General features: G+C 39.2%; 7 protein-coding genes across 7 annotated transcripts; 2 read left to right on the top strand and 5 right to left on the bottom strand.

Annotated features, from left to right (window-relative positions):
* Positions 1-12,478: 12,478 nt before the first annotated feature.
* J4E83_001125 (uncharacterized protein) lies at positions 12,479-14,180 on the top strand (the record flags this gene model as incomplete). Its single annotated transcript, XM_049328082.1, has 2 exons — positions 12,479-13,935; positions 13,985-14,180. The coding sequence occupies 2 exons, from the start codon at positions 12,479-12,481 to the stop codon at positions 14,178-14,180; spliced, it is 1,653 nt and encodes a 550-aa protein (XP_049192600.1).
* Positions 14,181-14,278: 98 nt separating this feature from the next.
* J4E83_001124 (uncharacterized protein) lies at positions 14,279-15,205 on the bottom strand (the record flags this gene model as incomplete). The annotated part of the gene is made up of 1 exon (XM_049328081.1): positions 14,279-15,205. One exon carries the CDS (start codon positions 15,203-15,205, stop codon positions 14,279-14,281), a length of 927 nt encoding a protein of 308 aa, XP_049192599.1.
* Positions 15,206-15,681: 476 nt separating this feature from the next.
* On the bottom strand, positions 15,682-16,402 carry J4E83_001123 (uncharacterized protein; the record flags this gene model as incomplete). Its single annotated transcript, XM_049328080.1, has 2 exons — positions 15,682-16,156; positions 16,209-16,402. The coding sequence occupies 2 exons, from the start codon at positions 16,400-16,402 to the stop codon at positions 15,682-15,684; spliced, it is 669 nt and encodes a 222-aa protein (XP_049192598.1).
* Positions 16,403-16,998: 596 nt separating this feature from the next.
* J4E83_001122 (uncharacterized protein) lies at positions 16,999-18,006 on the bottom strand (the record flags this gene model as incomplete). The annotated part of the gene is made up of 2 exons (XM_049328079.1): positions 16,999-17,838; positions 17,998-18,006. The coding sequence occupies 2 exons, from the start codon at positions 18,004-18,006 to the stop codon at positions 16,999-17,001; spliced, it is 849 nt and encodes a 282-aa protein (XP_049192597.1).
* Positions 18,007-18,331: 325 nt separating this feature from the next.
* J4E83_001121 (uncharacterized protein) lies at positions 18,332-19,651 on the bottom strand (the record flags this gene model as incomplete). Its single annotated transcript, XM_049328078.1, has 1 exon — positions 18,332-19,651. The coding sequence occupies one exon, from the start codon at positions 19,649-19,651 to the stop codon at positions 18,332-18,334; it is 1,320 nt and encodes a 439-aa protein (XP_049192596.1).
* Positions 19,652-20,377: 726 nt separating this feature from the next.
* J4E83_001120 (uncharacterized protein) lies at positions 20,378-21,406 on the bottom strand (the record flags this gene model as incomplete). Its single annotated transcript, XM_049328077.1, has 1 exon — positions 20,378-21,406. One exon carries the CDS (start codon positions 21,404-21,406, stop codon positions 20,378-20,380), a length of 1,029 nt encoding a protein of 342 aa, XP_049192595.1.
* A 563-nt stretch (positions 21,407-21,969) lies between these two features.
* Positions 21,970-22,760, top strand: J4E83_001119 (uncharacterized protein; the record flags this gene model as incomplete). Its single annotated transcript, XM_049328076.1, has 3 exons — positions 21,970-22,093; positions 22,179-22,287; positions 22,343-22,760. The coding sequence occupies 3 exons, from the start codon at positions 21,970-21,972 to the stop codon at positions 22,758-22,760; spliced, it is 651 nt and encodes a 216-aa protein (XP_049192594.1).
* Positions 22,761-22,781: the final 21 nt, after the last annotated feature.

Below are 22,781 nucleotides of genomic sequence, written 5' to 3'. Positions count from 1 at the left end.
TTAGGTAATTATAACTTGTAACATTACCTTTAATAAGTAGAAGTTCTATTAAGGTAAGCGTAAAGAGAAGCTAACTAGAGATTAAGTACTTAAGTAGATTAAAATACTTAATAATAGTAAGCTTATTAATTCTATAGAGAAATTTAATATTCTTCTTATTAATTAAATAGTAAGTATAGTAGAGCTATTAACTACTAAGTAAGATTTTAGAGGTAACGTAGACTATAATTAAAGTAATAAGATTAGCCTACCTATTAAATATAATTAAAGCTTTATTAATTTAATAGAGATAGAGCCTAAGGCTAGTGTTCTATTAGAAATTTCTAATAATTAATAGCTTTCTACTAGGCTTACTACTCTAGAACCTACGCCTAAGCGTAAGATTTTAGAGATAGATAATTAAAGTAATTATAGAGTTTCTAATAGTTAAAGAGTAGTATACACGCCTAAGAGAGCTAATCTATTAAAGTCTAGAGGTAGAGAGCCTTCTATATATAGATTAGAGAATCTAACTCTATCTATTAAGCCTATTATAATAGACTCTAGTTCTATAGAAATAGATAAAAGACTAGCTTAACTAGAGTAAGCGCTAAAGAGACTAAGAGGTAGGCTATCTAAATTAATAGCCTTCTCTTAATAATTAACGTAGCTATAGAATTAGCTAATAGCTAAATTCTCTAGAACGCGCTATAGTAGAAGAGTTATAAGTAAAGAGCCTAAGCGCTTTCTTTCTATAAATATTTATTAACTATTAAGACGCTCTAAGAGTAAGAGTAAGTAGTACGCTTAGCTTAGTAATTAACTAGAGAGTAACAGTGTAGGTAGCGTAAATATAGTAATTATAGACTTAGTTAATAAGTAAGCCTAGATTAACTTTTATAAGACCTACCTCTTTAGTCTTTAAGAAGACTAGAATAATTAAGCTAGCTATAAGACTATAAACTCTATTATTATAGCTACTACGCTTAGTAAGTATAAGCTAAAGGCTACTTACTAACACTATAATAATCTCTAAGAGCTATCTAGATTATAGAAATAACTAATCTAGTATCTAATGCGTACGCTCTTTAAAGATACTTCTAAGAGAGAGATTAATTAGCTAAGTAAGAAGAGAACCTAGATAGAAATCTATAGATTAAAAGCCTAAGATTAGCTACTTCTATTAAAATAGGTATAGACTTATAAGTATAATTAGAATAGCTATCTTCTTAAATGCAAAGCTTAAATTATAGTTTATAGTAATCTCTAAAAGAAGAACTTAATTAACTCTACTTATATAGTAATACTTACTATAAAGTTCTTCTACGCTATAATAGTAATTACTATCTAGAGTAATCTAAAGATTAAATAGTTTAATATTATAGAAGCGTTTCTTAACGTAAAGATTATAGTAGAGAACCTAGTAATCTATAAGATACTAGATAGCTTTAGAAAGCTAGAATTATATATATAGCTTAACTACGCGCTCTATAGATTATAAAACTCTCTACTATTATAGTATAAGAAGTTCTTAAGAACACTAAGAGCTATTAGTATAATAGCTTCTTAAGAAAAGCTTTACCTCTTCTTTAATTAAGAATATAAAATTCTTATTCTTTTCTATATTAATAATATTCTATTACTTTATTATAAAAGTATAAAGTAATACATAATAGCTATATAGGCTAAGATCTCTAGTAAGTATAAGATCTAAGATTAGAAAGATATAAAGTAGTTTCTTAGTATTTATATAATTAGAGACTAATATCTAAAGATAATTACACTTATTTATAATACGTATATAGACAAGATACTTAAGAAGTTTAAGCTTAGAGATAGATCTTTCTCTCTAACGCCTCTACTATTAGAGAAGTTAATTAGAAACACTAAAGAGGCAACTAAATCTAAGATTAAAAGATATTAGAAAATAGTTAGCTCTATTCTCTATATAGTAATTATACTCTAACTAGATATAGCGTATACTACTTTAAAGCTCTTACACTTTCTTATAAACCTAAGTAATAAGTATAAGAAGGCTATAGAGTAAGTAATTATATATCTTTATTATACTTACTATAATATAATTTAGTATAGTAACTATAATAGACCTAATTTAATAATTACTAGAGATGTATTCTTTACTAATAATCTAGAGACTTACTAATTATTTTATAGCTATATTACTATATTATATAAAGGCGTAATCTTCTAGAAAGCTGTAAAGCAAAGTATAGTTACTACCTCTACTATAGAAGTAGAGCTACTTACTCTTAAGTACACTACTAAGAAAGCTATAGCGCTTAGACATTTTCTTAAAAAGCTAGCGCTTAATCTTAGAGAACTCTAGACTATCTAGTATAATAATTAGTAGATAATTAGGCTAGTTATTAGAAAGAATAAGTGTATTAACACTTAGCTTAGACATGTTAATATCTAGAATATATAGCTATAGTAGAAATATACTAAAAAATTATTTAAGGTTAAGTATTTAGAGACTATAATTATGCCTATAGATAGATTAACTAAATTACTTACCTAATAATAGTTTAAGAAGTTTAAATAGCTACTTAACTTATAAGATTTATAATATTTAATTCTTAAGAAGTAGATAGAGTAGAGAAATCTTTATTTAGACTACTACTACAAAGGTTAATTATATCTAAGCTAGATCTTAGTTACTCTAACTAGCGCTTAGTTATAAAGAAGTAATTACTAATAATTAACGTAAGTATAAAGTAGAGAAATTACTAAACTTTTCTACTAGACTAATCTATATAGCTACTAACTTACTAACTACTATAGCGCTAATCTCTCTAATTATAACTCTTATAGTTACGCTTATTAAAGGCTAGCTTATTATTCTAGCTATTCTTAAAATTCTTAACCTAAGCTCTTAAATAAGTAGTCTTAGTAGTCTAGTTCTATATATAAATCTTAAGCTATATCTAATTATACTTAGTACGTAGTAACGCCTTCTAGTGCTTAGCCTTAGCTAGCTAACGCTAAGTATAGTAATAGAACCTATTACTTATAATACTAGATATAGAGCTATTAGACTAGTAACTACGCAGCTAAGAATTATAAGAATTGTAATACTAAGAATAATTATCGCGTAGCTAAGACTAATAATTACGCTACTAAGACTAAGAGTTGTACTACTAAAACTAATAATAACTATACTAATTCTACTACTAATTTTATAGTAGCTAATTTCTAAATTAAGAAGCCTATAGCTAGAAAGTTAGTAGTAGTAGCTACTAGAATAAGCTCTAGTAGTAATATTCTAAGTGTTATAATAATAGATTAAAGATTATAGGTAGATAACTCTAAGTAGAAAGAGTAGGTAAAGGCATCTAGCTACTACCTATATTAATCTCTCTTATTCTCTTACTTAGTAGTATAGACTTACTATAAGCACTTTATTAATTAGAGTCTTAAGAAGTTATAAGTAGAGCACTCTTTAAGCTCTTCTTACCTAAGAACTTAGAAGTTCTACCTAATAATTTAGCTAGTATCTTAGAACTACTCTTAGCTTTTTTCTTCTACTTCTTATAAGCGTAGAGATCTTAGTAGAGCTACTTATAATACTTCTAAGCGTTCTTAGTATTCTAGCGCTATTATTAAGTTAGTAAAAGATTAAAAGAGCTAAAGAAAAGAGAATTATAAACTTACTTTAGCACTATAGTAATCTACTATATCTATATAGTAATTTTAAAAGTCTTAATTAGCTAGATAGTAGCTATAAGAGTAGTAGAATAAATAACGCGTAACTTAGTAGAGCTACTTAAAGTAATTAGGCTTAAGAATAGAGTTAAGAAGTTACTAATAGATATAGCGCTTATACTAGAGATATTAAGAAGCGTTATAGTTAGGTAATACTCTAACTTACTTATATAAATAACTAGTGTATATTAGATATAGATAATTTAAAAGAGTCTTAGTTATAAAAGCCTTACTCTTAGAGTTCTTAGAAGAGTAACTATAACTATAACCTTTACTTAGAGATGCTTACTTTTCTTAATCTTAAGCTTCTTATTTCTTAACGTAGTTAGATTACTAAAGACTAGAATTTTAAGTCTAGAAAGTATTATTAGTAATAAAGATACTACTCTTAGAAATAGGCTTAATAGTCTCTTAGATATTCTTATTATTAAGGTTATTAAACTAAGAGCTTTTATAACCTAAGCAGGTACGCTTAATATATAACTCTAATTACTTATAATTCTTATATAGATTATTATTACTAAGTAAGTTACTAGACGCTATAAAGCTTTAACTTAGTTAATTATTAGAATTTATAAAGCTCTAGAATAGTTAAGTATTAGAAGTCTAATTACTTTATATAAAGCTACTAGAGAATAGGCTATAGGCTACTAGCATTCTAGAAGAAAGAGGTAGAACTTAAGTAGTAGCTTCTTTAAGTTAAGCGTAGTAAGAAAGCTAAGCGCTTAATTATAGAGCGTTATTAAGTAGAGCGCTATTACGCTAAGCGCTATTACGCTAAGTGCTAGCTTACGTATTATAATTACTACTACTAAAGGTATTGTAATTAGAGCGTAGAACGCTATTATAGTAGAAGCTAGAGCGCTAATACTTATAGCTAGAAGTAGAGTTAGAAGTTAGGTTACTAGACTAAATTATAATAGTTAGCTATTAATTTAGGTATAAGAGCAAGAACTTACTATAGTAATAGAGAAGATAAAGAAGTAAGTAGAGTAAAGAAGTAAGTAGAGTAGTATATTAAGTAGAGTAGAGAATTAAGCGTAGAACTTAAGAGCGCTAAGGCTTAAGAGCTAAGAATCTTAAGTAGAAGAGTTAATTAGATAAGTAGCTTACTAGCTTAATTAGCTTAAACGTCTTAATAATATAGAAGTAGATAATTATAGTAGAGAAGAGAAGAATTAGAAGACTTATTATTATAAAGTCTCTAATTCTAGCCTAAGCGCGTACCTATATAAGTAGCTAGCGTAGCTTATTAAGCTCTTAATTACGCTGTAAACCTTACCTAAAAGAGACTAGAAGTCTAGATCCTACTATTAGAATCTTCTCTTACTAGTTAGATATCTAGATTTCTATAGCTATTAGCTAGATTCTAGGCTATTATAAGGTAATTTCTAAACTAATAGAGTTAATTTCTAGGCTATTAAGCCTTATTTAAATAAGTAAGAGCTTACTACTATTAGTGTTAAGTATAATTAAATACTTAATTAGGCTGTAACCTACTACTACGCTCTAGATTCTTAAGCCTAAACTCTACTAGAGTATACTAATTATAGTAGATTTAATAGAATTAGTTTTAGTAGAGTAGATTAATACTCTTACTACTTTAAAGAGTATATTAAAGTTAGAGAGTAGTTATAATTATCTAATTACAGGCATGTAATTACTTAGCTCTTAGGTATATAGCTAGAGATTTTATTCTAACTTTCTTTAGTAGTAGTATAATTATAATATACTTAATTATCTCTAATTGTTAATTGTCTCTAGCTCTAATATATAGTATAGCTAATCTATATAGATAATAGACTAACCTTATATATTTATAGTAAAGGCTAAGTAACTAAATAGTAGCTAGTTAAGCTATAGAAATTACTTAAACGTAGGCTAAAATTTATTAGAATTAATTAATAAATAATTCTAAAATATTTTATATATTACTATAAAGTATACCTATAACTTAGTAGGCTATAATTTAGCGTAGTAAGTAGCGTAAGATTTAGTAGCTTAGTTAGTAGTGTAGATAGTATAGTAGAGTAGTGTTATTATTATTTTAAAAGAATTATTCTAGAAATAATTCTTAACTAATCTACTAAGGCACTAACTTAGCGCGTATATAGGCTGCGTATAGACGCTCTAGCGCTCTAGCGCTCTAGCGCTCTAGTACTCTAGCCTTTTAGCACTCTAGTAAACTCTAGAGCTAACTAATCTCTAGATTTTTTAAAGTTAATATATACTAATATCTTACTAGCTATTCTATCTATTAAGGTTCTACTAAATATACTTATTATATTTTATTAAATTAGTATATAATAATATCTAGAGTTATTACTTTATTAAATATACTAGTGTAGAAATGCAGGTATAATATAGTTAAGTAACATAGTATATAATTATAATATAAGTGTATTTTCTAAATACTTTATTTTATAGTAGGTAGTAGTATATATTCTTTTAAAAGTTCTAGTAATTAAAACTAAGCTATAAAGTTTAACGCTCTTAAACCTTATATAAAAGTATAAAAGTAAGAAGCTAGAATTTAGCCTAGATTTTATAGAGAAAAAGAGAATATAAGTATTATATTCTATATTTATATTTCTATACTAGTATACGTAATAGAGTAATAGTAATAGTCTAATATAAATACTACTTATAGAACTTATATATTTATTCTTTATTTACTATAACTATAATAGTATTTCTATTCTCTAATAGCTACTATATTAAAATAACTATTTTATAGTTATATCTTTACTAGCTTTAATAGAACTTTTCTATTATAGTAGAATATTAATATAAAGTAAAGTAATAAAATATAGTCTAGTAACTCTATATAGTAATCTTAATATAGATATATATTTTCTAGATACCTTATATTTACTATAATATAGTAGTAGGTTTAATAGAACTTTATTATTACTACTATCTATATAATAGTATTTATATACTAGAGATAATATATAAAAATCTTTTTATTATAGTTTTACTTCTTATTACCTTTTTTAAAAAATTCTTTCTAGTATAGTCTACTACTACTAAATATAGCTTTCTATTTTTATACTTAGATATAGCTATAAAAACATAGCCTCTATAAACTTTATAGGTTTACTTAGAGCTATCTTCTTACTTTAACTTTAAATATCTCTATCTCTAAAGCTACTAGACTTTACTAAAGCTACTAGACTCTACTAAAGCTACTAGACTCTGCTAAAGCTACTAGACTCTTTAAAAGAGATATTTACTACTATAAGCTAGTACTATCTAGTACTAGCTTCTACTAGCTTTCTCTCTCTCTTTCTATATAGATCTAGCTAGACTCTTTCTCTCTTAGATTCTATGTCTACTATTCTTAACTCTAAATATAAGCTATCTTCTAACTAGCCTACCTCTCTACGCGTAAAGTCTACCTTATAATAGCTTAACTTCTATTCTAAGTATATATAAAGTATAGTATAATAATATATTATATAGAGATAGAACGTATCTAATATCTAATTAGTAGAATCTAAAAGTAAAGTAAGTAGTAATAAGTAATAAAATAGTATTTTTATTTAAAAAAGCTTTTTCTATCTTAATAAGCTACTAGAGTACTTACGTTTCTTTTAAGTATATAATTTAATTAAGTAACTAATTACTATACTATAATAGTAAAGTAGATATAGATAGTATCTCTACTTTTAAGAAAGTACTTAATTATTAGTATATTAAGAATATACTTCTTTAGAACTTTAATAATATATAAACTTCTAGCTACTAAATAACTAATAATATTAAGATCTAGCTTATAAAAGAGCTACTCTATAAGCTAGTACTATCTAGTACTAGTTTCTATTAACTTTTTTTTTCTTTTTTTATATAAATCTAGCTAAGCTTTTTACTCTTAGATTCTATTATAAAAGTTTTATAAAGTTTAGATAATAAAGATATATAAAAGTAATAAAGTTATTATAGTAGAAAGCTTTAGAAGAAGTTATTAGAGATAAATATATATTATAGAGGTATTAGTCTAATATAGGCTAATAGAGCTCTAGATCTTAAACTATTATATCTATATCTACTATTTCTAACTCTAATTATAAGCTATCTTCTAAATAGTCTATCTTTCTATATATAAAGTATGTTTTATAGTACTAAAAGATATTTTTAATTTACTTATAGTTATTTTAGAAACTTATAAAAATAATATTTAAATAGTATAGCTTTAAGTATTAGCTCTAAACTATAATTAGTATTTTTAAAATATCTTTAGAGTTCTAAATATTTTAGAAATTTTAAAAGTATAAATAGTATACTTCTACTAAATTCTTAGTATATATATTCTAACTATTAATTTTTAGAATATATTACTATAATAGTTTAAAGCTTATATATATATATTATTATTCTATTATTTTTTTTAAAAATTAATTTTAAATTCTATTATAAAGTACTTTAGTATTAAAATAGCTTTTTAGCTAGTCTAAGAGATTTTAAAGCTTTAACTACTTTAGAAATAATAGTACTAAAGCTTTAAGTCTTAGCTTATTTACTTTTAAAGTACTAAAATCTTTAGTTTTATATTCTTTAGTATACTAGTACTAGACTTTTTTTTTTAAAAACTTAATTATAAGCTATAGAATTATTAGTCTACTAATAAAATAGTATAATTATATATAAATCTTAATAAAGTATAATATACTTATAAGTTTTTAACTATTACTTAAACCTTTTAATAGTAGTAGCTAAGTAAAGTTTATAAACTTAAATAAAAAATACTTTATAATTAACTATATTTTACTTAGTATATTCTACTAAGTAAGATATAGTATATTATTCTTATTAATAATATAATAATAGTACTTATTTACAAAGTATATAGTAGAGAGAGAGTTATAGAATATTTATTTATTTTATTTATACTATATATCTTTTTATACTAAATTAATTCTAAACTATTCTAGAAACAATTTACTTAGAAATAGTACCTAACTACCTACTAGAACTACTACTTTTAGAGAGAGTAGGTAAACGCTTAGAAGAAAAGTATAAGAAGAACTAGTAAGATTTATACTTATTCTCTTTATTCTAAAAAAAGGTATAATCTAAATTTATTAGAAATAATTTTAAATTATTCTAGAAATAATCTAAATAAAACTTATCTTAAATATAGTCTATATCTAGGCTATTAATATTATATATCTAGTAGAAGAGCTTATCTTTAGGCTAATTATTATAGTAGTCTCTAACTATATTAGTTATAGTAGTAAAGTTAAGCTATAAAAGTTAGAAACAATTTAGAAACATTTAAGAAATAATTTACCTATTCTCTCTCTAAATTATTAACCTAGATAATATTCTAGAGAAAGTATTTTTAGTCTTTCTACTCTTTCTTCTCTTTCTTATTATCTAGTGTAGTAGTAGAGTTCTTAAAATTATTATAGTCTAAATTATTTACTAATTAATCTAACTTATAGTCTAAATTATTTAATAAATAATCTAACTTAGACTTATTATTAGATTCTAGCTAGGTAGAAGCCTATATAGGCGCAGAGTTAGTAGAAGAGGTAGAAGAGTTAGTAGAGAGGTTAGTAATAGCGTTATAAGTAGCTATAATCTAAATATAGAAACCTAGATAAAATTAATTAAGAATTAATTAAGAAATAATTTAAATAAACTTATATATCTTAGCTTAGATCTAGATATTAGTAGAATTTCTAACTTACCTAGTAAATACTATTCTTAGCTAGTAAGCTTAGTATAAATAGTTTCTAAGCGTAGTGTAACTTATATACTTCTACTAAAAAAAATATTAAAAATAATTAAGAAATAATCTAGAAATAATTTATACTCTATAAAGAATTCTACCTTAGATTTTAATATAGTAGTATAGCTAATTTATATAAATAATAAGTTTACTCTATATATTAGTAGAAAAAGGTAGGTACCTAAATAAGTATTAGTTAAGCTAGAGAAATTACTTATAAGTAGGCTAAATTTATTAAAATTATTTATAAATTAATCTAGAAATAGTTTATATATTTTTTTAGAGTATACTTTAGATTTAGTAAGCTATTATAAGTAGCGTAGTTTAGTAAAGAAGTTTAGTAGAGTTATATTATTATTATTTAAGTAAGATTATTTCTAGAATAATCTATAATTAATCTACTAAGGCGCTACTTTAGCGTGTACATTAACTACGTATAGATGCCTTAGCATGCTATGTCTTAGCGCGCCCTTAGTTAGATAGCCTGCGTCCTGCCTTGCTGGCACGTGCTGTGTGTGACGTCACAACTCCCGAGGTCTAGTCCGTCGAGAACGCGCGCCCGCCAACAGCTGGGGCATCCGCATCACTCCGGGTCTGTCGAATGGATTTCCATTCTCATTCAATCACAAATTTGTTGCACATTACGACCGACAGCAAATGACCTCATACTCGAGGACTACTAAGATGCGGTAGTGTCGGCGATCGCGAGATCCCACAGCCCATACATTACCGGGAGTGCAGATACCAAAAAGTCAAGTCAATACATCAGAAGCAGAACGTAATTGCTGACCGCACGTATTGCCTCACTGTTGACCCATTTCGCCTTCTGCTAATGTAAAACTTCTTTTGCCTTCGCTACCTAGGGACGAGGTCGTTTCCCGCCTGTTGTTCAATGCGAAACCAGTGAAAGTCCGGCGTAGTGCGTAGTGCCTGGGTTCTGCCCTAGGCTGCTACACAGCTAGCTAGCCATAAACACTACCACAGATTCCCCTAAAGAGAACATCGGTATAACAGCGCAGATAATGTTACTATTCCACCACATAACGTCAACCCATAGTGTGTCCTCAGTGGCTGTCACGGATGCCCCTTTTCACGGTCGCAATGTGCCTCACACCAACACGAACGACGTAAAGGCCGCTTCATTGCTAGGCCTACCAGCCGAGCTACGCCTCAGAATATACGCCGAGATGTCGCCTCCGCTCAACGGCCATATCGCAGACTACCAATCTCTTGTCCTCTCTTGCAAAAAGCTCAAGGCTGAAGCCGAAATCGAGATTGTCCGAAACATGCAACACTTCCTCAGAGACGTAATGAGTACCTGGAACAAGACCTATGGCGCGCCGCTCCGCATCAATATCCCTATTCAGGTCGATCAGATCACACATGTCGAGATCGGAATCCCGACGTCAATTCTGGATAAACCGGATATGTTTGTCAGGTTTCCAGCCGCTTTTGCGCTCTTGCCTTGCTTGTATATCGCTAGTCTCACGTTTATATTCTACGACGATAAAGACGGCTGGGGGGACATCACTCCGTCTGCTCATAGAGAACGCGTTCTCAATTCTTTTCGATTTGAAGATCATTTATCAGAGATGGCGACGAGAGACATGAAGCTCTGCCTCGACAACGATACCGAGTCACCCCACGCTCCCGGCAGCAATGTCGATGAAATTAGATTCATCTGGGAAGATCAGCTGAAGTCAGTCACGAGTACTTCTTACTCTGAGAGGGTCAAGGGTCTTGGATATATGGGAGCCTATGAGCTTTGGTACCTAAGGAAATCGACAAGTTCTCGTGGCATCTTTGGTTTTTTCTGGAAAAGGAAGCAGCCTTAAACGTGCTATCCAGTATCGCAAGAGGAACTTGGCTGTGTTCGCAGTTCTAGGTGCTGTCAGCGGTCTACGCACGGACTCGATGTTTAGCACCAGTACATGCTACATCTGACTAGCAGATGCAAGACATCAGAAGCTAGTGTCTCGGGGAGTACTTTCCTGTCTAGAGCCAAATGAAAACATCGTAAGCAAACAACATAAAACACCACAGTATTGTCAATACTACTAGCTTCATTGCAACCATTCAGATTTCGAATACGCGCTGTGTTCTTGGTAGACGTTGGGCATAGAGCAAAGAACTTTGAGTGTATGGAATATAACATCGCGGTATGAATCAGCTTCTGCTCTTCTCTGGCTTGACCTCCAAAGCATACTTACAGCATCACGCTACGAGCATTAATAGACTAAGTGCTCAAGAACACTATGGACGCGGAAGACCCAAGCGAGCCTGGCGTTAGCAGTCGCTCTGTGCTTGCAATTGATCGACCCACCGAGAAGCTGGACATAGCGGGTCATACTCAACCCCTCGGCAGGGAGTCAGCTTTGAAGGATAGCTCACCTGCTACGAAAGGTACGACCCCGTCTGCTGAAAACTTCATTAACATCACTGAGCTGTTGAGCCTCTCGTGCTTCCAGACAACCGCCACAGTAAAACCTAACTAGTGAAATCGCATGACTTGAACGTAGCGAAGGTATATGAAACATACTATACTGAGATGCATGCAACGAACAGAGGCATGTAACCTAGATAGTGGTCCAGAGCTTTTGGCTTGGATGGCATGTGATAAGCAGTCTTGCCGAAACCATTGATTGATGAAAGCCGTGACCGTCTATGACTGCTCCGCTCATGAGCTCGGGAGTAGCGTATCCGAAGGTAGCGCCGCGGATCTGTAATTGTCAGAGCTCTGCAGCGAATGAACCTTAATTTACCCGGCAATATCTCCAGCTGCAACTGACACAGTAAGCAAGGTGCACATTGTGATAAGCAGCCAGGTATGGCAGGTCGGTAATAAAGTTGACGGATGTGGGCATGCAAGTCGTGTCGTGCGACATAGCGTGCGCGAATGGCCGCGCGCACGGAAGCGGGGCATCTTCTCCAAGCGACGGCGCTTTCCCGGGTCGATCATCACAAATAGTATATGACGGCCCCTGTGTTGACATGGGATGCCGTTCATCGCCCCTTGCTTCTGCTTCGATCATACCTACTATGGCAGACTCAAGCCAAGAGGCTGAGCCTCACGGCCTTTTTACCTTTTCACATTTCGCCGCTGCAGCAATCACCTACCTGATCGTCGCAAGTGCTTACCACTTGCTCACAGCGCCATCACCACCATCGAACATACCATGGATGGGCTACGGCAAAGGCTGGATCGCCGACTTTCGCAACTTTACCGCATTGACGAAGAGCAAAGAATGGCTGTTGGCTGGTTACAACAAATACAGCCGCGACGGCAAGATCTTTGTGTTACCCGCGACGCTTGGCATGCAGGCTGAGATTGTCATGCCTCAAAGTCAAATGCGCTGGATGTTTGATCAACCAGATTCCGTACTGAGTGCGCATCAAGCGCATTACGATTCTCTGCAGGGCGATTATTCGTTCATCAACCCTTACATCCTGAAAGATGCCTACCATGAACATGTCCTTCACAAGAGCCTTTTTCGAAATCTCAATGCGATCATACCGGGTCTTGAAGAAGAGGTGCCACGAACGATTGCCGACGTTTACGGAACGGATACAGAAAACTGGAAAAAGTTGGACGTCCTGGAGTCTTTCATGGAGATGATTCCAGTATTGACCAACCGCATGCTTCTTGGAGAGTCGCTATGTCACGAACCGAAATTCCTAGAAGCGGTACTGAGCTACACCAAAGACGTCATTCGCAATCAAGCTCTCATGTTTCTTGTCCCAAAAGCGCTGCACCCTATCGTCGGTACGATGTTAAGTCTGCCTGTCAAGTACCACTACTGGCAGTCTTCGAAGTTCACAATACCTATGATCAAGCAACGTATCTCGGATTTCGAGAAGAAAGATGCCGGAGATCCTGAGTACAAGAGTTGGAAGGAGCCGAATGACTTCATCACATGGAGCTACCGAGTTGCGCAGGCCGAGGGACGACCCGAGGAGATGCAACCCGACCGCATCGCTAAGCGCGTCTTGCCACTCAACTTCGCTAGCATACACACGACGTCGATTACCGCCTTTGAAACCATTGTTTGCATACTAGGCTGTGAACCAGAAGTCGTCGAACAGTTGCGCGAAGAGGCGCATCGCATTTTCCAAGAGGAGGGAAGCTGGACAAAGAATGCTCTTAGCCGTATGTACCGCATCGATTCCGCTATTCGCGAATCACAGCGTGCCTCGCCTATCGGCCTTACGTTCGTACACCGCAAGGTTGTAGCGAAGGAGGGTGTCACAACACCGGAGGGTGTGCATCTGAAGTACGGAACGCTTTTTTCATGTCCATGGGGGGCGATGGCTCTCGATACAGACATGACCGAGAACCCAGAAGAGTTCGACGCGTTCCGATACTCGCGTCCGAGAGAAGAATACGAGGCGATGAGCGCGGAGGAGAAACAAAACGTCGATGCGCTGAAGCTGAAGCAGACGGGCCTTGTCACTACAGGTGTTAATCATCTTCCTTTCGGCCATGGAAGGCATGCTTGGTGGGTACTCTCAAATCTCACGTTAAGATTTGTACTAACAATGATGCAGCCCTGGACGCTTCTTCGTCTCCCATGAACTCAAGATTATCTTCGCCAACTTGCTACTAAACTACGACTTTAAGCCACTTGCGGAGAAGCCCAAGAAGATGTGGGTCATCAGATACAAGGTCCCTCTGCCAGTAACGATTGAAGTGCGTCGTAGGAAGAGCGCATGGACACCTCAGACTACCTCGCAGGAGTCGTGAGGAGAATGTAGTAATATGCGACGAATTCCCGGAAACATGACACTGAAACGCTGCTATATCCTGAGAGAATTTCGGATTCGTCATAATGTAAATAGTAATTACACGCCCAAGGAGGCTAACCACATACCCAGCTCAACACCCAACTGACCCGGCTGATCGTACATGGCAAGATGGCCCGCCGCCTTAATCTCCACCACTTCTTTGGCACCTAGCGCCTCCCCCAGCCTATGCGCATCCTCCACAGGAATCCAGTTATCTTGCTTTCCCCAAATGATCTTTACAGGAAAACTTTGACCCACCTCCGCATACCGCCCCTCAATCTCCTCCGTACTCCGATGCGCAGCCTGACACAACTGGCGGACGAAGCCTCTCTTCCCATCTTCTGCAAGCCACGGCGCCTTAAGCGTACTCAGCGTCTCAGCGTCTAATGTAGTGTGTGCAGCGTTGCGGATGTATGAGTCGAGGATACCTTCAAAGGCCATGTCAGGTAGGTTTTCGAATGCCGTGGGGTTCTCTGCCACGCTTTTGAAGAGGGGTTGGCCGAAGGGGCCGATGGCGACGACGTCGATCAAGCTGAGACTGGAGTAGCGGCAGCCGTGTAGTAAGTTGGCACGTAGGCTCATTAGTCCGCCGTGGTCGTGAGCGACGACTTGTGGAGCTGCTTTCCATCCCTCGGTTGTCTCCCAGTGCTTGAAGAGGGCGGCGGAGGCTGAGGTTTGACGAGCGAGATTGCTGTCTAGTCTCTCCACTTCGTTCTTGGGGCTAAAGTGGACATCAGGAAGAATCTGTTCGATAGGTGAATCTCCGAAGCCAGGGCTATCGAAGAGGTAGACACGGTATTTGCGTGATAGAGCCAGTGCGAAGGGTGCCCAGACGCGGGAAGACCAAGGAGTGCCATGTATAAAGATGAGTGGTTGTGATGTTGTAGCGCCCAGCGACGTCCATTTGATATCGAAGGTATGTGTTGAGGATTCGAAGTGAAATGTGCTATTAAGAACAGTTGGGTCGCTCGATGACGGCGTCATGTTCGTGTTAGCTTTGGAAGCTAGGTATAAGAGGAATGTCAACTATGGTATATGGTGCCAGTTGTGTGTGGATGCATATACAGGTAGATGGACAGGCTTATATACTTCCCATGTACATGATATGAAGGCATCGCAACCCATCGTTGGTTTGCTTACACCTACGATTGATGCTCAATGAAGACATGCACGTCATGTCATGATTCCCGTGCTGAACAACATGCGCTTATCATACGTTGCTTTCACAGCAAGAACAATGCTATATGTCAGCAATATGCCTGCATTCCTGTGTCGTCATGGAAGGTCCAACGGCCGCATGTCTTGAAAGTGACCAATCAGAGTACCCGCAAGCAAACATCGCAGAATTTACCGAAATGGCATTTCGTGTATGTTCAATCACATGGAACACAGATGCATGCTCGACAAGTTGCTAACTTGTAAGAACTGAATGTGTGCTATGAGGTTGTTCAGCTATACTGCTACTGCCAGTACTGAGCTCCGAGCTCATCACCGAGCTTCACATCATCGCCCTCAACGATAATCTTCTTGACCACAACTCCTACCACGTCCCATTTGCTGTTCGTCTCTACAGGCAGGCCCGAGTCTCTGCGCTTACCAGTAGCGTCTTCATTGCCAACCTCGCGCACAACTTCCCAATTGTTGTTGCCGATGTCGACGAGCCTGGCGCGTTTGTAGCTCGCGTTGGAGACCTGGCGATGGGCGACGACGAACCCGGCTTCGTCTTGTTCCTTGATCCACTTCCTGGCCTCCTCATCTTGCCAGATTTTCTGGAGTGCGGCATCGGCATCCTTGAGTAGTCTCACAGTCTGCTCGTCCGCCTCGATTGTGCCAGCCTCTGTGCCCTTGTCAAGCGGCTTCTGTAGTAGGTGCGTGCCGCCGAAACTCTCGACGAAGTTTCCGTTCTCGGCGTTGAAGAAGATGACGTCTTTGTACCTGAGGAAGTCAATATATAGTACATGAATTAGTTGTATAGTCTTTCGCGTACCATCGCGTGCCAATGTCGTCGTAGTCGCGGTCTTCGAGGGCTTTGGATGTGTACTTTGACGTCTTTGAGACGAGCTGGCCGCAGGGAACCTTGTCGGCAGGGAGAGGCTGGGGTAGAATGGCGAGCTCGGGGATGATGGAAGGAGACAGTGGGCCGTCAAGGTAGCTGGGTCGGCGAGAGTACTTTGCTGCCATCGTGAGGAGCTGTAGCTGAAGCTGTAGGAGTAATCTGAAAGTAAGTAAAGTGCAATTGAGCAGTATGATTAGCTGGAAAGTGTCTTCGAAGCAAGCTATGTAGCTGTACCCAGATGCGGAGATGCCCTCGTGAGGGGTCAGCAAGCTTTATGTGATCTCATTGTACCACCGCTCTGGTTGGCAGGAAACCCCGCTCGCCATGACCACGATCTTCTCAGGTCACGCTCATGCTACGCTACCAACTTCTGGTACCTTCGAAATCATCCCAGTGATGATGCGACGCGTACCTGCAGCGGCAGAGTGGTGTGATGGATCAGGTGGCCATGATGAGGTCGGAGGCATGGCGTGTTGTTGTACCTGACTACTCGCGTCAAAGTGGACCCGGAAGGACGCGGCCGACCATCCCGGGCTATCTTCGTCACGCAGGCACGCAGCGACATGTCAAGCATCACCCTCATCGACAGAAGGTGCATTGAACCAGGGAATCCATGAGAAAAGTTTTTCTTTCTTGAGCGGAGCTAATATTCTTTTTTTTCCATCATTATTTACAGCTTTTGTCGACCCCTATGGTGATCAGCCGCGCAGCTCCCCAACCATCATAGGGACCCCGGCTTCATCGCCATAGCCTTCACGAATGCCTCCATCATCGGAGGACCCTTTGCGCTGATCCCCTGCTCAATGTCGAGATCAGGATCGGCTTTACCCATCGCGCGTCTGTAAGCTTCGCGCTCACCAATGCGACCCAGCCATGCCAAAATGCCCGGGTAGTCGGTCAAGTCCATTGGCTCAAACTTGCGCATCGTTGTGAAGCACCACCCCGTCATGGTCTCGGCAGCGGTGAACTCCTCGCCTGCAAGCCATTTGTTGTTTTGAAGACGGTTTTCGATATGGCTCAGCATCTTATCACAACGTGCGACTTGGCCCTTGTAACGAGGGTCGTCTTCGCCAACCATGCCGCGCGACATGCCCCTTCTGAACAGTCCAGACTGCAACGAGCCATTCGCGAAATGAAGCCAGTAGAGGTAGTCTGCGAAGTTCTTGTCTTGCGGCTTTAGGGCCAACCGTCCGTTACCATACTTGTGGATGATGTAATCGGTGATGGCGCCAGATTCAGCAATCTTAACTGGGTTGGACGGATCGGTAAGGTCTTCAAGGACGGGTGAAGCACCCATAGGGTAGACCGCCTGAAGTTCGGGTGGTGACAGAAGGGGCGAGCGTTTGTACAGCTTCAACTCGTAAGGAATGTTGAGCTCCTCGAGGAGCCATGGGATGCGCTCCCCTTGGCCGATTTGGAGGTGGTGGACGATAAGCTTCGGTGATGACATTTTGTGTTGGAAGGTGTAATGAAAGCTCGTTTGAAGGAATCGGAGGTCTTCAACTGTTCTTATATTCCGAATATCTTCGGTCACTCGGTGATCGACGTATCCGGCAAGGACCTAGGTAGTAAGAGTAGCAAGCTCCGCTGACTCTGATTCGGCGACTTGCAGCTCAGATAGTGGAGGCTGTGGGTTGTGAACTCCATTGCGCTTTGTAAACGTCGCGATTTATGTCGGATCGGAATTTAGGCATCCGCAATTTGGGTTGTCAAAATTTACGCCCTGCATCGGCCAAAGTTGTAGGTCAACGGTGCGCTGACAATTCTCAGTCACGTGTTGCTCGGCCGATCTCCGGAGCACCAACGCTGATTCGCCAGGCACAGACTCGGAGAGATTCATCACACACCAAAGGGGACTTTTCGGATGTGTCGCGATGTCAGCACTACAGTTCTAGACATGTGAGGAACCGGTCTTTGTTAACCCCGACATTCCGTGTCCCGTTTGCTTGATGAAGCTGAGCAGGCATCGGTTTTTGCGCGGCGATCTCAAACATGAAGGCGCCAACAATGTGCCATACCTAGGTAATCAGAGATATTACGATCTATCTATACTATCACAACATCACCCCTTCAGGAATGAGCGCGTCATCTGGAACATTCTCCCAATCCTCGTACACCTCCCCCAGCCGATCCCGCAGTGTCCTGTCGACCTTCTTCCGATACAGGCTGACAACACGAACAATCGCATGCTCCTTCTCATAAGCCGTCTTGACATGCGATCCCTTATACCTGAAAGTTTCGAAGATGTCTTGATCCCACTCAGTCTGATCGCGACCAATACGTGCATAGCTGCCTGTGTATCCGAGGTGGTACTCAATCGCTTTGCATAGCATATCGATGACTGCTTCAACAAGCTCGGCGTCTGAGAGTGTTGCGAAGTTACTCTCCAAAGCGTCGTCATAACCCATTTCCTCACAACGGCGAAGGTACCCAACAGACAGCGACTTCCAAGCTTCGTGGTCAATACGGTACAGCGCCACAACCTGACGGACAGAGTACATGTAGTCTCCGAACGGTCCCTTGCAATCTTGACGATCAGACAGGCCTGTCAAGCAGCCCCAGAGCGGGAAGCCGTCCAGCCAGTGCAGCTCAACCAGCCTCTTTACATGGACAAATTTCTTCGCATGTAGGCCATCATCAGTCTCCTCTTTCTCCTTGTCGAACTCAATGTGCAGTCTCGAAGGTGGAATCTCGACCGCATTTTCACCCCTGGTGAATGCCTGGTAGAATCGCAGGAAAGGGAAGAAGTCCAGGTTCCGGACTGTCCATTTGATCCACAGACCTTCTCTCACCGTGGAGTAGTAGAGGAACAGGGTTTCGGAGAAGATTGCACGATCGACATAGGAGAGCATTGGAAGGTCGTCGACTAGGTTGCCTCTGACATCGATCTCTAGGACACCTTTCTTCGTCGTTCTGTTGCCTGACCTGAATATACCTTGGTCGTGGTTGTTTTGGCCATCTGTGACCCTCTTTGATGGCAAAGTATACATGTCGTGCTCCAGTTTGTACAAGTAGAAGGCTTCGTGGGCGCCAGCTGTAAGTCCGTCCCTCGAACGAGTTGCGAGCTTGACCCGTCTCTCTACAATCTTTTCGAGCGCAACTTTTCGGGTGGCATCTCGCACTCTATGTTCTCTGGTGGGCTTTCGTGCGCGGATATCCTTTACGCGCTTTTGCCGTATGTTGTGGTCCAAGAAAGTCTTGCTTCCCATTGATCCCCGATTAACCCGCGTTCTCTTCGTCATATCAGGGTTTCTTGTCGTCTTCTCGTTGTCCAGGCAGATGTCGTATATCATGTTGCGAAGTTCACCGGGTAGATCTAAGAACTGGAAGAACGGCTGCCTCTTCCTTCTGAGATTGTAATTCTTGACGGCCATTCCTTGCTTTTGCCGAAACTCCACCAAAACTTGGGACCACAGTATCTTCGCACTGGCCACATCTGATCGACGCTGTTCTTGAGTTCCTGTCAATGCAGTCGCGGACCATGGTCTCTTCAACTCCTCGAGCGGAGTAGGGCAGGTTGCGATAACTGCTGTAGACATCGCTGTGAAGACGATAATACACGTTACCAGGACCAAGAATAGGCTTGATTATATGGCGACGAGCGCGATTGTTTGCTGACAGTTTGCACTCAAAGTCGCTATGATTCAGGTGAGGTGTGGTGTGTGCCATTGTCATTCCCGAACAATCTGGATCTCGCAGAGCCGAAGCAGGTGTTCACTGCCACCTAGAACTCATTTGCTATCGTAATAGGGTTTAGCTTGAGTGTTTTCATGTTTGCATTCGCTGTTGTACTGTCTAGCCCAGAAAGCACATTTCATGTCGATCTGAGCTCACTTAACCGCGCAGATGAGTCGTATACGAATGGTCGCTCATGACCTCTTTGCAGTTGGTGCGCCTAGCAAATTACCAGCACTTTTGTCATTGAATCTATGATTACTTGAGTTTGCTTTTGAGATTCTGCATGGGGAAAAAGAAGTATCGGTACGAGAGACCTGTACGTCCAAGTCAACTCCCGACGACAATCGCTTGATGCGGACCGTAGTAGATCGCCCAAACAGATCTCGATCCATGACACATGCAGCATCGTAGCCTGAGCGCGTTCATCGGTCCGCAAAACGAACAGGCTGTGGATCCCAAGAACGCTGTTTATTTCCGTCGGTGGTATACTTTCTTCTGTTATTCAGCGTAAAACGGTATCCATGATGTTCAGCATATCCGTTGACTTTAGTTGTAAGCGTCGTGCAGCTTTCGCATATCGGCTCGCTAACGCTGATGATGATATCCTTGAGTTCTGTGCGACTCTCCTTGACGGGAACTATTGACGTGTTGACGAAGTCTCCTAGAAAGTGTCCTGACTCCGAAAGGGTGCGGGTGATGTAAAAGGCCATCAACTGCGGCTCTACATGAGTCGCATATCCTCTATCCAGTGGAGACTCGACCATCTCGCCAAGGAATTCGGCTTCGGACGTCCAATGATCACTATTGATGAAGTCGCCAAAGTCTTCTCGCGTCTTTCCAGATTTAGCGATGTACAAGCGCCCATTCAGTCTCAAGCAACCAATAGCGGCATTGTCCCGAACCATCTCATATGCGGACTTGTATCTTTCCGTAAACGTAAACGTCCTAGATAAGACGACCTTCATTGATAGATCGTTGCCTTTCCCAGGAAACTTCTCGATGTGTATGTTGTCAGGGGCTGTAGAGAATCTTCCGTCTAACTCCATCGCCCGTTCGCTATCCCGCCGCTCGAGGTATATGTTTGCCAGCTGGGTCTGCTTTAATTCGTCCTCGCATTGTTTGAGTTTGTTTGCGAGTACGCCTCCTTTCTTAAGACCTTGCAGTCGTTTGTTCTTGATTTGCCGCAACTCTTCTTGTACCTGTGCAAGTTGTGACTTGAGAGAATCGATATCTTCTGCCGTTTCCTCGTGAGAATCGATTCGCGAAAGCTGAGCAACTTTGGAGGATGTGAGACTGGTGATATCACATGCGCGATCATCATTGCTGGGCTTATCGAGAGACGTATCATCCGCGAATTTGCTTTCAGGCGCCTTACTCAGTACAGAACCAGGTGCCTCATCGGTTGAGGTGATTACACCAAGCCTTGAGAGTCTCGCGATGACGTCGTCCATTTCTGTCATGGTAATTGCCGGGTATCGTAGTATTGGTCTTTTGAGATAGATGAGTATGTATTCTGAATCGCTTCTGAGAAAGAGGGGAAGATGAACGGACACAAAAGGGATTTTACCTTCAGCCTCGTGCATTTCCCCTCAGCTGAGGCCTCCTCTTACCAATGCACCCATATGCATGAGCTGACCCACGTGTCATTCTACCTGTGATATACGCCTCTCGCTTCGAGGTAGAGTAACACAGCATACTTTTCTATCATCTCAGTACCTATAGAGGTAGAGTGGCTGGCCAATTTTGACCAGTGGCTGCGCATGCTCTTTCGCTGACACGCGTCTGTAGATGCAGCTCGAAAACCGGTCAGCGCCTTTGTAACCAATTAATGCCCTGTCATCTTAGCAAGGTGTTGTCGAGAGACACGGATGGTGGAAGCGCGATGGTAAGGTGGTCAAGGTCGGCCCATCCATAGATAGCGCCGGAGTGGCGATGGCCCCACCAACGCCTCGCTTCGGTCGCGCTTCAATCGTTGCAGGGTAGCAACAACCTCTTGTATCACAAACCCCACAACATGGCGCGAGGCAAACTCATAGTTTTCGAAGGCCTAGATCGCGCAGGCAAATCAACACAATGTCAGATGCTGGTTGAAGATCTGCAAAACGATGGGATCAAGGTGCGGCATATGCGCTTCCCTGGTATGTGCACGTAGACGGAGAGCCATACGCTGACGCGTTAATGCACGTTTCATCGTATGGGGCTGAACGCTGATGTAGTATATAGATAGGACGACACCGATTGGTCAAATGATCAATAGCTATTTGAGTGGCCAGAGCGATCAAGACGACCATGTCATACACCTTCTGTTTTCTGCAAATCGCTGGGAAGCAGTGTAAGTCAAACATCTTCAACTACGCCTCAACTTCAAGTCTAAACGTAAATTCCAGACCATCTATCCAAGCCGATCTCGCAGCCGGCACAACGATAATCGTAGACCGCTACTACTACAGCGGCTGCGTATACTCCGCTGCCAAGCAAAACCCCAGCATGAGCCTCGAGTGGTGCCGGAAACCCGAAGTCGGACTTCCACGTCCTGACTTGTGTCTCTTCCTCGACATCTCTGCCGACGACGCTGCGAAACGAGGCGGCTATGGCACCGAGAAGTACGAGAAAAAGGAGATACAGGATCGTGTGCGCGAGCTGTTTGAGACCATGATGCAGAAGAAGGAGGGCGAGGACTTTGTGCGCATCGATGCGGGCGAGAGTATGACGGATGTGGCGGCGAAGATTAGACAGGAGGTTGATAGGTGTATTGAGCGGGTTGCGAAAGGCCAGCTTCCGCTAGGAACGGTGGAAGGGTGGTAGATGTTCTCGTCAAGGATTGAA

This window comes from Alternaria metachromatica, assembly GCF_023757995.1.
Source record: "Alternaria metachromatica strain BMP 0045 chromosome Unknown scaffold_2, whole genome shotgun sequence".
NCBI lineage: Eukaryota > Fungi > Ascomycota > Dothideomycetes > Pleosporales > Pleosporaceae > Alternaria > Alternaria metachromatica.
The sequence above is the reverse complement of the archived record's forward strand: the minus strand, read 5'-3'. Positions and strand labels throughout refer to the sequence as shown.